General features: G+C 32.3%; 1 protein-coding gene across 6 annotated transcripts in view; it reads left to right on the top strand.

Annotated features, from left to right (window-relative positions):
* Window positions 1-18148, top strand: part of esn (espinas) — a 213112-nt gene that overhangs the window by 110300 nt on the left and 84664 nt on the right. The window contains exon 1 of one of the 6 annotated variants that reach the window (XM_087165533.1): window positions 14933-15024. The exons of the other annotated variants lie outside the window; for them this stretch is intronic. Coding sequence (XP_087021659.1) covers window positions 14948-15024 — 77 coding nt within the window. The 5' untranslated portion in view covers window positions 14933-14947. Of the gene's footprint in view, window positions 1-14932; window positions 15025-18148 lie in introns of those variants that run through there. 6 annotated transcript variants of the gene reach the window in all.

Raw genomic sequence — 18148 nt, 5'->3', positions numbered from 1 at the left:
GTTTGTGGGTATGCTTTGTTAACTTTTTGTGCAAGTCCCGGATGTTTTTAGTTAATTATCTCTTGTTTGCATTTCGGATAAAGTTTCAAATTTCTAAGAGTCATTTTAATTGAATTTTTTATGATTATTTTTTCACGAATTACGATTAACAAGAAAGGTAGATAAAACTCCAAACGATTTAAAACGTTAGCTTACAATATTAAAAACAAGCAAGTAGCATTTATGAACAAATAAGAAAGAAAATGCTTTGCAGGCATGTGTCAAAACAAAATAATAGAAAATAAGGGACCGTAAAATATAAAAGATGGTGCGCGTAATTTTTAATAGTTTTGACCCTATCCATATTACATAAACAAAAACAAACAATTTGAAAACAAAACGCATATTATGAATCATATTTCCCATTTTATTTTTTATAACCGTCTTTGAACCGCCGACCCAATTTTATAGGTTTACGACTACTAATGTTCAACCCTGTAGCCTTGTAATTTTGAACCAATCCAGAAGACAAGGAAACTCCTGGATCAGTATCACCAGAGGTATTGATTTGTTATGGGAACATGGAGGACTTTGCGACTCGACAGATGGGCGTCTTCGGCCGGCGGGGATCGAACCTACGAACTCTTTGACATGGGGCCAGTACCCTACCAACCAGGCTATCCCTACCTCACATTTTAGTTTTAAACTATGTGTTTGAATGAAATTTGTGAGCAATTGACAATATGCTATTTAGTTAACGCAGACGATGTTTTCAGTTACAAAATCAGATACAAAGTCGAACTTTCTCTGAATAAATGTGCCTTTCTTTTTTAAAGAAAAAACAAAGCCGTGTATTTAAAATATAATTTCTCAAGAACTATTTGCTCCGATTTCGCTCAAATTTTGTATTTTGCGATTTAATAATTCATTCTTTAAAATTATGTAGAAAAAATTTGTACACCTTGCATTTCAAAATTTTTTGTTATTAAGTAAAATAATAATAAATAACTATTAACCCCTTTGCGGTCATATTAAGTTTATACATGGATATGACTGGTCGAAATTAATTTCCGTTGAACGAACAGTAATACATAATATGCAGGATTATGAAGGAAAAATTAAAATTTATTAATTCTTTTTTAAACTTCAGATATATGTAACACAATAATATGTTTTAATTTTATGTAAAAATTATATTTATAGTTCTCCATCGTGTGTTATCTTACAAAGCACTGAAGCCCTGGTTTTCGAAAACATCAATCGCAAAAACAATTAGTTTGGCGTCTTCCGCCTTTCATTTTTCTGTTTAAACTTACAGAACAATATTTACTCTTTACATCTTCACAGTGTCGCAATATATGTAGTTTGCCATTAAGCTGTGGCTAACATCTTTACTGAGGTGGCTGAGAGTAGACATACGACCGCAAAGGGTTAAACATTATTTTTTCATGTAATTATTCTTAGATAAACGAATGTGAACAAGAAATATTTTTAATTCCCTTGCTAAGTTGTCGAGATATAGGGAAGTACGCATATAAATTTACATCAGGGGATTGAAATTTCCAACAAACTATTGGAACCACGTTTCCTAGATTGTGGCTAACCCTACATTTTGAGGTTCAGGATACAAAATCCGTCAAAAACAATTGTGTGATTCTGAGAAAATACGTTTTTTCTGTCTGATTCCGTAACTTAAAATATCGTTTGTACTCATTAATTATTATATTTGAGTTCACCCCCACGAACCATTAAGATTGAGTCCTAGCACGTGAAAATCCTATAGTTAGGGATCAAAAATTATTCGGGGTACTTCGTTTTTTTCCCCGAACTGTTCATGAACTATTCAAAGTTCACAGGACATTGAATTCATTGAAACAAATTGCATTATTTAAAGACACAATTAAGCCTTTCGTTTATCTTCAATATTTATAAACATTAAAGATGGCTGTAGTTACCTTGTTCTTTATGGGTGTATCAACATGCGTATCCAACAGCTTTTGCTTTAACAGCTTTGTAAAGTATTATTAAATCTTAGATTTTTTATTTAAATTAAATATCGAAAAAAAATATTAAAGGAATTTGCCTGTTCCTAAAAACATCTGAAAGAAAATGATAATCCTGTTAATAACTATTTGAGATCATAGTTAAAAATTTCATAACTTTAAAAAAAGAAAAAAAAGAAAACATAGTTTTCTTTTCTCCCCGCTCTTTTCAAAACGTTGCTTATGATGCATTTATTTTCAAAGCTGTTTTTTTTTTAAAATAAGTTTAATACAATAAGCCTGCAAGCATCTTATTACAAAAATGAAAACCTAAGAACTTTCTTTTGCTTTTAACATGCACGCGATTAATTTATTCCTCGCTCTAAGATGAGTTAAGTTGCGTAGAATAATGACTCATTAATTAGGTAATATTAATGAAATAATCACGATCGTCTTTTGTATAACCGTGAAGCGCAATTCATCATCTAGACGCCATTTTAATTAGAACTTTATACACTTTACGATTCCTTTGATGTTGACTGATGGGGGAGGAGGGGGAAAGCAAAATTTGATGAATATGCATGAAGAACATTTTCTACATTCTTCTGTAGCATAATAGAAAGTGAAAAACCCCGAGATTATTTTTGTAATATGGACCTTAGGAATTATACATTTTCATCGGATAATTCTAAAATTTATACCAAATACTAATAAGTTTAAGCAAAACGAAATTGAACTGGGCCTTTTCACATAAGCATTATAAATAAGTTGCTTCAGCATAGGATTTTCCGGCCTTAAAATCGTCATATATTATAAATAAGTCCTGAAATATTGGATTACTATGTGGAGGTGGACGTAAAGTCGCAAAATCCAAGAGCGACATTTACTGCGTCCAAAGCTATTACGCTCTTGTGGTAACGGTACGAAATCAAAAAGTGTTACATACTAAGTCTGGCGCATAATCAAAAGGGAAGAACAAACACTGTCGTTCAGTGGCGAATATAAGTTAAAATTTTGGAGGGGGCCCAACATTTAAATTTTTTTTAGTTTAAAAAAAACTTAAGTGTTGGAATTAAACAATCTCGTTATCATTTTTTTATGCTTTCAGTTTATAAACTATGAGTAAACAAAATTGAACGTAACAATTGATTTTATTTGGATTGACGACTGTACATACATATATATATATATAAGAAGTTTGTCTTTTTAAGTAAAATTTACAAAACAAAGTTCAGATTTCTTGGTACACTTGCAAACTTATCAAGTACTTCTTCATCGCTTATTTTAACGTCTCTATGGATGGAAAGTAATGCAAATCCATTAAGTCTATTTTCCGAAGTGGTGTTTCTTAAGTAAGACTTCAGTCTTCTTAAACTTGAGAAGCTTCTTTCCACAGTCGCAACAGAAACAGGTAGAACTGCTAGTAATTTTAAAAGAATATAAATGTTAGGGAAGAAAGTCTTGTCACATTTTTCTAAACAACAAATTGCTGTTTTGGGAAGATCTTCAGATTTATCCCGACTCCACTTTTCTCTCCATAACATAAATTCACTTTTCACGATCTCTTTATGGGACAAATCGTCTTCGTAGAAATTGAAAGCAGCTTCCAGAGAACTGAAATCTGTTTTTATACAAAATTCTGGAAGTATGTGTTGTAAGGATGCAACTGTTTCCTTGTGAGATTGAAAGCGTTCCTTTAGGGAATTACAAAAATCGTCAAGGTAAGGTACATAAACAATTCGTCGATAGTACTCTTCCTTTGTGCTGTAAGGGACGTTGTTGCGGGCTGTTTGAAGACGACAAATTCTTGGAATCTCTTCTTTAATGTCGAGTTTTTCAGCAAATTCCTTTACTTCAACATACAGGGTTTTAAAGTTGTCTTCAGCATTTGCCCTTTGCTTCGATAGCAGATCTAAGACGCTTGTAACATTTGCCATGGCTTGAGAAAGATCTATGTTTCTTTTTGAAGCGTCTCGGATAAGTTTTGTGTAGTTGACAGCATGCGGCTCAAAAGAAAAAGATTGACAAGAAATTGAAATCGACTGATAGAACTACCTAGAGCATGTGCCTTAGGTGCTGAGTCACTTGATTCTTCTTCTATTTTCAAAAGAGAGAGAATGATTGGTTCTAAAATATCTTTAAACAAAAACACAGAGTCGTGCCTATCCACCCATCGTGTTTCACAGAGTGAAATAAGTTTCTTTTTTTTCTGTTCAGGACAGCAGTTAGATATCGTCGATTTCAGTATTTCAGTTCTTTTGGCTGACTTGTGGAAAAATCCTCAGACTTCTTTGATAACGCCCATGCAATTTCTTATAGAAGGGATGTTACTTGCATCTGACAAACACAAATTTAGACTATGTGATGAACAATGTGTATACAAGGCCAGTGGAAGTTTTTCTCTGATAAAAGCTTGTACCCCTCTGAATTGCCCTCTCATCGCGGAAGCACCGTCGTATCCTTGACCTCTCATTTTCTTTAAGTCAAATCCTAAACTTGACAAGGTCTCCAACACTGTGTTAGCTAAGCCTGCACCAGTAACGTCATGAACGGGGACGAAAGTTAAAAAATCTTTTCTAATTTCGTATGATTGGTCTTCAACATACCGTACGCAAAGAGAAAACTGCTCTACTTGGCTAATGTCAGTGGTTTCATCTGCTAAAATGGAATAAAAAATAGACTTCCTGACATTTGTCACAATTTGAGATTGGATTAAATGACCAAACGTGTCAATGATTTCGTTTTGTATAAAAGAACTGGTGTACATACTCTTCCCACCACTGTTCATTAATTGATCTTTAAGGTCTTTATCTCCACTGTTAGCTCGGTATCTCAGCAATGATCGAAAATTTCCGTCATTTTTTTCGGGTTCTTCTAGGCCTATTCGTCCACCATCACGATGACCTCTCACTGCTATTAGTTGCCTTCCACAAAATCTTATAGTTTGTATAATAGGAATCAATCTTTTTCTGTTTTTTTCAATATCCAATTTTCTTTGATTGACTTGATTGATAACACTGTCAGCTTTTTTTTTTACAATGGATTTTGTGTCTTCAGCAATCAAAACTGATGTTTTATGATAAATGCAATTTTCATGTTTACGAAATATTTCCTTGGCTTTTTTCAAATTATTAAATGCCCGTGTTACTATATAATGCCCCTGTTACTTGATGATCTCATTTTCCTACAGTATTGGAAGGTGAAAATATTACGCAATATTTACAAAAAGATCCGGATTTTTCTTCAGAATAAGCTAACCACTCAAATTCTTCTAACCATTTCATTTGAAAAGTTCTAGTATGGGTTGAAGTAGAACAACTGGAATTAGAAGGAAATTTGTATGCAGGTTGTGGTTTCCAAACATTTTCTACAAGCGAAATTTTTTCTTCATTTGTTAACGAACGAACGGAATCGTTTTGACAATAGTTTCCAATATCATAGATATTTCTTTTTACCTGGTTGAAGTCCTCTGTAAGCGGGGCTGGATGTGGATCAACCGTACCAATACCTTCGAAACCAGAAGAAGCATTCTTAGTAGCACAGCCAACTTCAGTACTGTCGCTAATAGACTTATTTACAATCTGTTTTTTTGCAAAAAAATTTATAATAGAAGCTTGTCTCTTCATTATGAATGCAATTGACTTAACAACAAATGTTTCCCGCTTATATAGATTGAGTTAGAGCGCATGAATTCGAGAAGCTTTGATTTCTGGAACAGTCTAAAATCTTCGAAAAGGAACCTATTCAAAATCTCGATTGGGTCTTCAAAATAGGCCACGCCTTCATTTTAGATTTACGATACTCTTAGCGCCATCTATACTTTTTTTCGGAAACTATTTGCTAGCAAAGCCATCCGAATATCAACTAACTATACGTGTATATATATAATTTTTTTCCTTCGGATTTCGGGAGGGGCCCTGGCCCCCTCGGCACCCCCCATATATACGCCCCTGCTGTCGTTGTATCTTAAGATAGTTGGTCAAGCCAAGCACGCCAGTCAAATTAAGTCAGGAATGTGCATCTTTCGTTTGACAAGAGAGCACCACAAGGGTGAAAGTACGACTTAGCTCATAACCTCTTGGATAGATGGTAGCAACACTTATTCGTGAAGCCACTTCCACAATTTTGACATATATCTGAAGGGGAAGGAATTTCCCTCTCTGTGTCCATGGTACTGCTCAGTGAACGACCACGGGACTTTCGCTTCCACAGATTTTACGAGCACGTTTATCGCATGTACTCTTTGGGTCTTAACTGAGTCGAGGATCGAACCGGAGTCCGATTCTCTAACCCCTGAGCTACCACGGTTCTAGAACTAACACTAAATAATAGAAAGAAAGGTTACTAGAGGGTGTTCGCGGTCGTGGAACATTGATTTGATGAAAATAACCTAATATAACCAAGTATTAATAATTTGATGAAACTAAACAAAGATTGATAATTCTAAGGATCGCATTGAGCAAACAAGTAATTTCGATTAAATCCACACATTCTAATTTGACTATTATTTTTTAAAACACCATATCGGGAAATCTATCCACCGTTCTCTATATTTTAATTTCAAAGGCAAATTCTAATATCTTCATTCACAATGAAGAATATTTCGAAAAACTTCTTTATCAAAGATTGATTTGTTAAATTATCTTCTGATTGAATATCATTTTTCTTCTCATTTCAAGCATCGAATCACATATATTATTCTATGAAATCGAATAAAATCAATGTTTGGATATTTACTTTATTTCTTAAATTTCGATTGCTGCACGCGTGCGTTATAATGATAAATATTTTCGCGCCATCCAACATTTCAGAGTATTTTTTTAAAGATTTTTATCTCGGCTTAGGAATTCCGTGCCAATTATTCCATCCGGCCATTAGAAGGGGTTCATTTGCCAATTGAGATTTTCTCCTTCGATTCGAAATCAAAGAATGAGAATCAACAGGGAGATTAAGCGGAGAACGAATTGGAGGTCTTAAAAGCAGGAATTTCGGTTGCAGTTGTCGTGTCAATAAACTGAGGTTGTCAATTATTGTAAATCCCCCCCCCCCCCGTCTAAATAAAGACCACAATAACTTTTTATTGTCCAACACCATTTTTTTTTTCACTTCAAGAAGTATGAAATTTTAAGGGACAAGGTGAAATTGAAATAAAATAATAATTGCCTAAATCACCAGAATTCAAAAATTTAATTAATTATTATTATTATTTGAGAAAGAATACCTTGAGCAGAAACCCTCTTGCGACATCTTGAATTTTAAATTAAGTTTTTGCTTTTCGTTTTTTTTCCTTAATAAACATGTGTGTTTTGTTGTTATAGTTTCATTTCACAAAAGGTAAGAAATAAAGTTAGATATAGCTCTTAATAAGCTTTAGAACTTCTACGGAGTTTGTCTCAATAAAGTCAAAGTATTAAAATCAAACTGTTAGTAATTGTGGATTGATACTTTAATACTGTACTATTTTTTATTTTATTTTATAATCGTTGTTATACAGTTTAGCCAATTTTGAATTTACGACTACTAATGTTCACTTCCGTAGCCTTGTAACTTTAAACCCAATCCCGAAGACAAGGAAACGCCTGGATCAAGTATTTTATTTTATATTTCATAACTGTCGTTAAACAGCCGACCCAATTTTTGGGTTTATGACTACTAATGGTCAACTCCGTAGTCTTGTAATTTTGAACCCAATCCTGAAGACAAGGGAACTCCTGGATCAAGAGTTGGAAGAAATTTGCCTTCTTGGATAAAGTGACCACATTTTCACTGAGACAAAGCGGGACAAATGGGATGAAATGAGAGAATTACAATTTAGTTATATATATTTTATTGTATACAATCATATACTTGTACAAAAATGTATTTATCATTAATTATCGGTGACTATAAAAATATTTGTAAAAAATAATAATTTGAACATTATGATTTTTAATCAAATTAAATTTTTTATTTAAAAAAAATTATGACTTTCTTTCACGGTCATATTTTTGATCCGAGTGAATACTTTGCAATAGATTCGGGTCATTTATTAAAATGTCGTGAAATATTTCACATGAATTGGTCAAATTATATTTTACACTTAATATAGATTTCAAAGTTTTAATGTTCAACTGCGTTTTTTCAGTTGTCCATATTTTATTGATACTAGAAAAAACACGTTCTGTTGCTGCATTTGTTCCAGGAAGGGAGAACGCGAATTCTACAATTTTCAAAATATTTTGATAAGGAATATTATTCTGTTTAAAATGAAGGAATAACTCCGTCCATTTTTTGTCTGTTTCCACATTTGCAGACAACCAACATTTAATTTTTTCATCTGTAGCATATCTTTTTACCAATGACACCTCATCAAAAAGATCATTTCGCAAATATTATTTTTCGGAAAATGGTTACTAATATATTCAAAAGATTTTTCCACATATTCCCATAAAATCTCCTTTTTTAATGTCACCCAATGAAAATTTGTAACATCTTCGAATTGAACTGTCCATTCTTCAAGATATTCCAAGCAGTTATTATAGAAATTTTTGACATGGTTCAGGTCTTTTAATGGCACCTTGTTCTTCCAACCTAGTGATGTCTTTTTGAATAATTAAAGGAATGTAATCGTTATCAATTCTTTCTCGCAATTTTATTTTTAAAATATTGATTTCATTTGACACTTCCGTAATTGAAATTTTGTCCCCTTCAATAATTTTCACAGCATTGTGAAATAATGTAGCTTGGTTGTGAATGAACTGAAGTCAAATTTGTGATGTGTCATTTTCAAAAAAGAGCTGCAATATTCTTGGGCATTTATCTTGTGATAAAAAGTATAATTTTAATGGTTCGTATATTTTTAAAATATTTTCTACAGCTGGTAAAAGAGCTAGCCATCGTGTTTTGCTGTAACCAAGAATTCTTTTATATTCGATTTCTGCGCTTTCACAAAAATCCTTCAAACTTTCAACACGTACAGTATATATATAAAAATACGAATAAATTTTTGCAATAATATTTTCAACATCAACTGGAAGTAAGTCAGATGCTGTTTGAATAGCATTATGTAGAATGTGAGCTGCACAACCTACTCCAATAATTTTTTGGTTCAAATGTTCGTTAAGTTTCGTAAAATCGTTATTGATGCCTAGCTTTCCCACCAAAATTTGCGTTAGTGTTATCCGCACAATAGGCAATAATTTTATCGTTCAAATTATTCTTTTTCAAAATAGTACTTATTGAGTCAAAAATTATTTGTGAAGTTTCACCCGGCAATGAAGCAAAATCTAATATTCTAATTTTAATTCCTGTTTCTGGATCAAAAAATCTAACAATTGTGGGAAATAATTTTAAATCTTTGTGGTTGGAAGCATCAGAATATATGGATATAAATGAGCATTTTTCTAATTCTTTCTGCAATTGGGAAAACGAATATGGTGAAAAAATATTACAAATAATTGCTTCGGTTTTGGTCCTTGCACATGCTAATTTTTTGTCGAATAATGTTTTGATCATTTGCGACGTACAATTCATTGATCTGAAACTTTGATTGTGGTTTATGGTGTGGAAAGCAAATAGCCCTTCCGCTAATGCTAGCTGTTTTTCCGTGTTGTTGGCAACAACGATATTTGTCGCTAGATGTTTAGTAATATCGTTTTTTCCACCATGTGAGATCGAAAATTCAGCATTGCATTTATCACACCGTACCATATAGTATATTTTAGTTTTTTTTAATAAATGGAAATTCCCTGCTTAGCCTCTCATTAAATTTGCATTCTCTTTTTTTACTCATCTTTTATTCTGTGGGTAAATACTAGAAATAAATAAAAAAATTTACTACAAAGGCTAAAAAAGAGTATTAAATTTTACCTTATTGGCCATTACGTTGTAGCGACTATTGCTCTACCACTATCTTCGTCAATCGAATCGAGTCAAACCGAAAGTCAAATTGAAAACAACAAACCGCACTGTCTATCGGCAGTCAGCCTGTCTGCACTTATCTGAATTAAGCCGAGACGTAACGACAATGATCGAACACCACCGAATAAATCTAACGCGGTACATTACCTAATTTAGTTTACTCTGCATGCATTTTATGTGTTTTTTTTAATCTATTTTTTAATTCTTTATATTCACCATAATACTTAATAAATATAGGTAATATATTTTTACAGTACATTTAAAATAAGAAATACAGATATTTTCTAAAAAGCGGGACATTTCAAGAAATCGGCGGGAAGCGGGACAGTCCACCAAAAAGCGGGACTGTCCCGCCAAAATCGGGACGTGTGGTCACTTTATTCTTGGAGGACTTCTTTGATGGAACTAACCCGCATTTGCATTACATGGAGGGGAAGATCACGAGAAACTCCTACGGTTAGCCTGATGGCAAGGGGACTCTAACCCATGATCTGTCTACCACTGGGGATATTTCACGTCAGCACTGTGGTTGGTGCAAACCGGATGCGGAATTTGTATCAACCAGCCATCGCCGGGATCGAACCCCGGTTCACCTCATTGGAAGGCAAACGCTCTATACCCTGAGCCAACGCCTCTCTGAATCTATTGGGAGAAATTTGCCTTCTGGGAGGATTTTTTTTATGAAACTAACCGGCACTTGAGTTACATGGAGAGAAAATCCACGAAAACTCCAGCTGTCAACCAGACGGCTAGGGGACACCAACCTATGATCCGTCTACCACTGAGAATATTTTGCTCTGAGAATATATGAGACGGGTGGGTGACCCCTTGGATCAGGCTGCGAAGGTTCCGAGGGTGTGTGGTATTAGTTACTAAACTGTTCTACCGTAAAGTACTCATCTTCGCTCGCAGATCGTCCGTCGGGCTACCGAAGCGGTGGTGCCATCACCTCTGCAGAGAATCAAAATTGTGATTACAGGTCTTCGGATCATTCTCAGGGATGCTTCCCAGACCGTCGCCAATAGCCCATTGTGCAGCTTTAGTGCGACGTAAATGAAACAAGTTTTTATTTCTATAAAAATACAACATTATTCTAAATAAAGTTTTAATGTCTAAGTAACTACTGAGCACAAGTACAATTATTACTCAAGAATATTTCGCAAAATGAATCTAAATCAATACTTAACATGTAACTGATTTTTTAACATTAATTATTAAATTATTACCTAAGATATCCTAACAAAGTAATTAATAACTAGTGTTGCTAATAGATAATGAAATACCCGAGTTTATCTTGTCACATAGGAAAAATATCTAATTGCATAAAAAAAATAAAAAAGTTTGACCATTCGAATTTTTTTAGAAAAAAAATAATAATATTGTATCGCATTTATGACTTTCTTTTAAGTTGTAGATTTTTAAGTAGAAATCTTTTTTTCTGACATTATTTAAAGCTTGGATATAAGAAGTCTAGTACAGTTTAAAACTATAAATTTGCTTTGAGTTTAAGAACTTAATCTGCGGCTTTTTTTTCTTTCTTTTTCTTCTTTCCTTTGACCAAAGAAGTTCAAAAAATACCCTTAACAAAACACAAGGTCTCGTTAAACGGAATATTTAATCCATAAAAACAATATTTCTCTTTCTGACAATTCCCGTGATTGTCAGAAAAAAGGATTAAAATGAAATGGATTTAAAATGAATGGTTCGTAATTGTGGGTCATTCACCTTTTTTGGGACAGTTTTTAATAAAACTTTTTTTTCTTCTTTTAATCCCACTGAATCACCTCATGTATATTTCTTTTAGAATATTTTTTTTCTCTTCTTTTGGCCTGTCTAGGTTCGATTTCGCTGGCCGGAAAAGTCAACCTACAACCTGTAATTTGTCATCTAAATTTTTGACGAGTTGACTATTTCAGTTCTAAGATCAGAAGAGGAAATATTAAAAGTTAAGAAATAAGTATAAATATTTTATGCTTGAAATGCTTTTTGAGAACTCTTTTGTTATCAAAGGTTGAACTTCGGTATCAGCCCAAGTTTTTTTATTTTTATGGCAATTCTTCCGCTTTTTTTATTGCATATGATGGTCCTGATATCCTGTAGCATATAGTTATATTAATTTTAGTTAACAATTGAGTTCTCTGTTATTTAGACCAGCCATACTCCGCCTAGGATACGTTATATGTATATAGTTAGTCTATCTAAAGAACTCACCACGCTTTTTAACTAGAGAAGCGGTTACCGAAAAGTAGAATCCTAGTTTTCCGAGGAAAATTCAGAAGGGTTCCATGAGTTGAGGTTTTTAATTATAACCAATAAATATGTTTAAAACATTTTATAGGTCAATTCAAGTTATTCAATGCTTCGATTACTTTTTTAGAAATTATTCAATGAAAAAATAAACGACAAATTTAAAAGCAAAAAAAATAATTATTTATTTAGCATATTATTCGTGCATATTACTCATCGAATTTTGAAATTCAAAATAAAATAACAACAATTCTTTCTTTCCGACAACCATTCGATTAGCTTAAAAGAAATCTTTTACAAAACCATAATTCAACTTATTTTATTCAATTTGACTTACGTATAAGCCAAAAACTGCAAAACAAAAAAACCCTGCTGTCCCATGATTTCGTCTGTCTAATATAAAACATGATACTAAAATTCAATTAATTAATTTTATTCTATTAGTAATTTTATTTATTTTATTAATTAATTTTATGAAACAATTAGTTAATTTTTTTCTTTACTATATATATTTCCCCAAAAAATTATTCCAAAAAATTTATGAGCTATCTTAAGGTAAATTTCCTTTTGAAAACTCAGATGTTGAATTTTTTCTTTATAATCAATGCATCATATTTTGAAAATTGTTTATGCAAACATTGCACGCAATATAGTAGCATTGTATTGTATATTATTAAATTGCATAAACAATGTTTAACGAATGTAATTGAATATTGGTTATGTAATCTATCTAATACTATGCAATGTTGCTATACAGAGTGCAATCACAAATTTATAATAAATGTTTTGTTTTTTTCTTTTTGCAATTGTATGTAGTATATAATTTTAAAAGAAAATTAAAGCAATTTTTGTTGTGAAAATTTGAAGTAAAAATAATACTTTCTTAGACGCTTTTATTGTGCATATAGTATAAAATCACTGTATCAGAAATGTAGAGATAAATAACAATCACCTAATCAGTTAATTTTATTTTTCAAATTCTATAAGTAGCTTTCAATCTGTGGTAGAATTGTTATGCTGAATACATTGAAGAGTCATAAAATGACTTTTTTTTTTTTTTTTTTAGCGTAGCGCTCGAAGGTGAATCTCAACCTGTTATAAATGAAACAAATTGCTGTAACTTCTCTAAATGCAAGTAAAATACTCGAATGAGTTCGAAAAAAAGGGCGCCACATCAATTTGTGGAATCCATTTTTCTTCCTGTCGTCGTCATTGTGTGGAAAATGGGAATGAAGAATGTCCGATGGGGGCCCCTAATTGTTAACTTTAGCAATTACTTTTTTTTCTTCTTTCTTCTCAAGAGCTTCCTTGAATCTTCGTAACACACTTCTTTATTATTGAAAACAGAATTAACTCTGTCAGTTTACCTTTTACTTGGTCTGAAATGATGGAATAATATATTTTGATACTTACTTCGTTCGTAATCTCGTACAAAATTATTTTTTTGGACGACCGTTTTTTTACGTTCAGTGGTATGAAATTCTGATAACAAATTAAGCAATTTAGCCTATTTAAAGCATTTGGATATTTGTTTTATTTATATATTTTATACAATTCAAATATGTTAATGTTACAAAAAATGCAAGCACAATTATTTTGGTGCCAGGATAGTCTGGTTGACTGAGCGATGGGCCCATGTCCAAGAGTAGTAATAATATAATATTATGATAGAATAAATTAATATCAAATCGGATATAACAAATGTTTCGGACATTCACCAAAGCGACCTCTTGATTTTTGGCATCCACCGTGAAAGTCAACATTCTCTTGATTTCGATTATTCACGGTAAAATTGAACGTTACAACTTAGAAATATGTGAATTTTTAAAGAACTCTCCTTCCACATGAATCTTTTCACCACAAAATAATGGATTCTGATGGATCAAAATTTTGAATGGAGACCTTTTAATGAAAATGTTTCTCCTTTTTTCCGCCTTGATGTACTTTCACAATCAAATGATTCTCGAAGAAAGAAGGGGGGAAAAACGGCGTTGAAAAGTGGGACCGGTTGTTTATTTAATTTAAAATTTATTTTTTTTGGCTCACCACGTGGCGAGTGATTATTTTCAAGTCTAAACTTTTGAACAAACTTTCAAAATTTTACGCGCAGCGACCTACACGCAGCGAATTGGTAATAGTAGTTGAAAAATACATAATTTCAACTTCACGAAAATGTAGTTTGATTTTGAGTTTAAATCTATAATTTCTTTCAAAATCCATTGCTTAATGATTTTTTATTGATAACACTTTATTTTTTACCTAAATTTATTTTTCGTGTGTAATCAGAAGTAAATGACCACAAAATTGAGGCCAATCACTGAAATAAAAACCAGTTTTCCAATTCCCGGTAGCATCAACAGCAGATTGTTGTATTTATTATCACGATATTATCTCTCTTAAATTTTTTTTTTCCCCTTCCGTTTTAGAAAATAAGAACACTATGATCATATTATCTTCTGCCTGTTCCCATTTTTCGATGCCGATCGATTATTGACACCAACCTTGTATTTCCTAAGGGTTGACTAATATGTTACAAGCAATTCGACAATAGCTTTGTTTACAATCGAATAGGTCTTGCATTCAAATGCAATGTTTTCAAGTTCGCGGATGCATTTCGGCAACTTAACTTGGATCACCCTTATGCTTAAGGAAACACAATTATTGGCGCCACTGCCTCCATTAACAACTGGTTTTCTCAATTAAAGTTCGTTATCTATTCTGGATGCTGTTTTAAATATGATAGTTAAACGTATTAAACATTTTGATCTTTGAATATTTGTCGCGATGGAATTTTTATTTTTAATGTCGTGCTCCAATTATGCTTTTTGTGACCTTTAATTATGAAGTTATGTAGCGTCTTATTTCAAACTTTAAAAAGGGAAGCAAGGCAAATATGTTCCTGTTCTGTGAAAAGAAGGTAAGTCGTATAAAATTTATGTTACTTTAATTATGAAATTTTTCTTTAGAAAATTATGCGAAATAACTAAAGGAAACGAGGAAAATAAAAACGATATAGTTTAAGTGCCTTACACTTGAAACGATGCGATGATTTTAAACTATATAAATAATAACTGACTAATAACTCAAATAGTTTAAAAGTTATTAAACTTTTTTAAAAATATCCAATTTGGCAATATTTTCCCCCCTAGATGAAAATTATCAGAATCACTGCTTTATTCTCAGTTTTTTCAAATTTTCATGAGCCCAGTTAATGCAGCATTGGAGTACGTTTTTAAATATTAAAAAATTAGACCACGAACTCTTTTCATTTTCTTAAAACTGTGACTTTTATCCATATTGACGTTTTGCGCCATTTTCAAAATAAGCGTTGGCATCGCTGGCTTTAGATAGGCTAAACTTGACATAACAGTCATGATTAACAGCTACAAACTCACAACAGTTATAAAAATAGCGAATTATTCACGAAAAAGCATCGTTTCATCTTACGACGGAGCCTTCGAAAAAGCCTTAATACTAAAAAATATCAATTCTGTTGTTAAATATCAACATATAGACCTGTTTTACGATTGTTCTCACCTTTAAAGAAAGAATTACGCCTTTCTGTAAAGAGGAAAGTAGGTTTTTCGAAATTTGCCGTTCATTCAATGCAAAATATTTATTTACAATATTCAACATGTTTTAATTTAAATGTAATGTAGTTAATGAAAGAATTCAAACAAGTATGTGTACAATGATGTGAGGTTTCTTAATAACCCATTCATAGCCATGCACAAAAAGCTATCTATATATAAAAAAAAGTATTATCTGAGCTATATGTAGTACTATCTGAAAAAAAGTGGTAGTTCATTTTATACCGAGTGGATATTTCTTTCTGTTACCTACCACTTTAAAAGCGCAATGTGGCTTACATCAAATCAAGTTATAAACGCTTATATTATGAATGTATTAGGATAGACAGAATACCTTGTTTCTGAAAAATCAACCATAGTATAGCCACCACTTTTTCTTTTTTGAAAAACTTGACTGTTCTTTTAAATGGACTCTAGGCACAAATGGGTTTATATATCAGTTAACAATATATTACTAAGGTACTTTACATTATTATTCTATAACCATATATTACTATGTGACGAAGTTTTTGCTATATATTACTTAGTAATATATCATAAACCGCTACATTATGTATCACTAAGATAAATATATCGTAGGTCTATATCGTATACGAGTGCAGGCTCAAATAATCCCGAGATCCACAGAAATGTCTTTAGTAACAAAGTCCGATTATTTTTCGTAATTGTTCAGAGATGGAGCAATAAAACACATTTTCTAAGAACTTCCTTATAAGTCTCTTATATGTATTTATATTTACAATGAAGAGATTCTCTAAAGCCCAATACAATTATATCATCTAAATCCCTTATCTGTTCTCAACTTCTCTCAAAAATATTTTGCCATACAATAAGCTTAGTCGTCCGTTGTGGTATTCTGGTAAACATTAAACGCACTGGTTAGCTGAACAAGCAAAGAATTTAGAATTCATTTGAAATATGGACTCACTAAATTTGTTTTATAAACAATAAACTTTAAATAAAAGTTTGAATAAATAGGGTTAACAGCCGCAATGGCTCAGGGGATGGAACTTTCGCCTTCCAATGAGGCGAACCGGATTCGAATCCCAGTCGATACGAATTCCGCATCCGGCTTGCAACGACCACAGTGCTGACGTGAAACATCCTCAGTGGTAGATGGATCCTGGGTTGGAGTCCCCTTGCCGTGAGGCTAACCGTGGGAGGTTCTTGTGGTCTTCCTCTCCATGTAACGCAAATGTGGGTTAGCTCCATCAAAAAGTCCTTCACGAAGGCAAGTTTCTCCCAATACTCGATCCAGGAGTTCCCTTGTCTTCTGGATTGGGTTCAAAAGTACAAGGCTACGGAGTTGAGCATTAGTAGTCGTAAACCTATAAAATTGGGTCGGCTGTTCAACGACGGTTATAAAAAAAATAAAATGAATATCCACTCCCATGAAGAAAAAAAAAATCAGCATTGAACTTTTCTCCGTGTATTTTTTTAAAACTTATAGAATCTTTTCACTGATGAAATAACGTATTTTAAGCTATTTTTATTTCTGTTGTGAGCTTATAACACTTAAGAGGAAGCCATACAGTGGGAGAAATTTTTCATCGCAAATTCTGTTTAACCTCCAGAACTAGTTAAAAATTTACAGTATAGAAAAAGTGAGTTCAGCAAACCTAGATAAACCCATGAAGTTTCGAATGCTGAAAAAGTTATGCAAATGCAAACAGATTGTTGGAAGAGAACTTCAGTCCTAAGTCATTCTCTCATAACTTGTTTTTATTTTGATAATTAGTTTTTGAAAAACTTCATGGATTACACTAGGTTTGCCTTAACTCACTTTTTTCTATATTTTAAATTACTTATATCTATAAGACTCGTATAATATACACGAACGCCGTTCGCAGAAAATTTGTCACCCTGGCTGTAAAATTTTTACTATTTCTAAAACAGAAAAAAAAATAAATATTCCGCCTCTTCAAAAAAAGATCGTCTTTTAGAATTCCCGCAACAAAAACAAAAAAATAAATCAATAATTCGTTTTTACTCGATTCAAAATTGCATTCTCATAATTTAAAATCACACATCGCGATTCCTATTTACGAGATTTAATATCGCTTTTCGTATTCGCACAATTTTGAAATCGCTATTATGATTCGTGTTCAAGTGACTTAAAAATTACACACCAGAATTCGTATTCACGAAATATTGAAATCATACATTGAGATTCGAAATAAACGCGATTTTAAGACTATACATCGGAACTCGTATTAACGCGATTTTAAAAGTAAACTTTGAGATTCTTATTTACGAGATTTTAAAATTCAATGTCTGGATTCGTATTCGCGTGATTTAAAAATCACTCATTGAGATGCATAGTCACACAATTTAAATGAATAAATAAAATTCCATACCGATATTTTTATTAAAACGTTGATAACATTCTAAGGATAAATGTAAGATTAAAAAAAAAAAAATCCGTGCGATTTTCAAACGTTTTTCGCCAAA

The sequence above is a fragment of the Parasteatoda tepidariorum genome, chromosome 6, assembly GCF_982258835.1.
Source record: "Parasteatoda tepidariorum strain Cologne lab strain chromosome 6, Ptep-v5.0, whole genome shotgun sequence".
In the NCBI taxonomy this organism is placed as follows: Eukaryota; Metazoa; Arthropoda; class Arachnida; order Araneae; family Theridiidae; genus Parasteatoda; species Parasteatoda tepidariorum.
The sequence above is the reverse complement of the archived record's forward strand: the minus strand, read 5'-3'. Positions and strand labels throughout refer to the sequence as shown.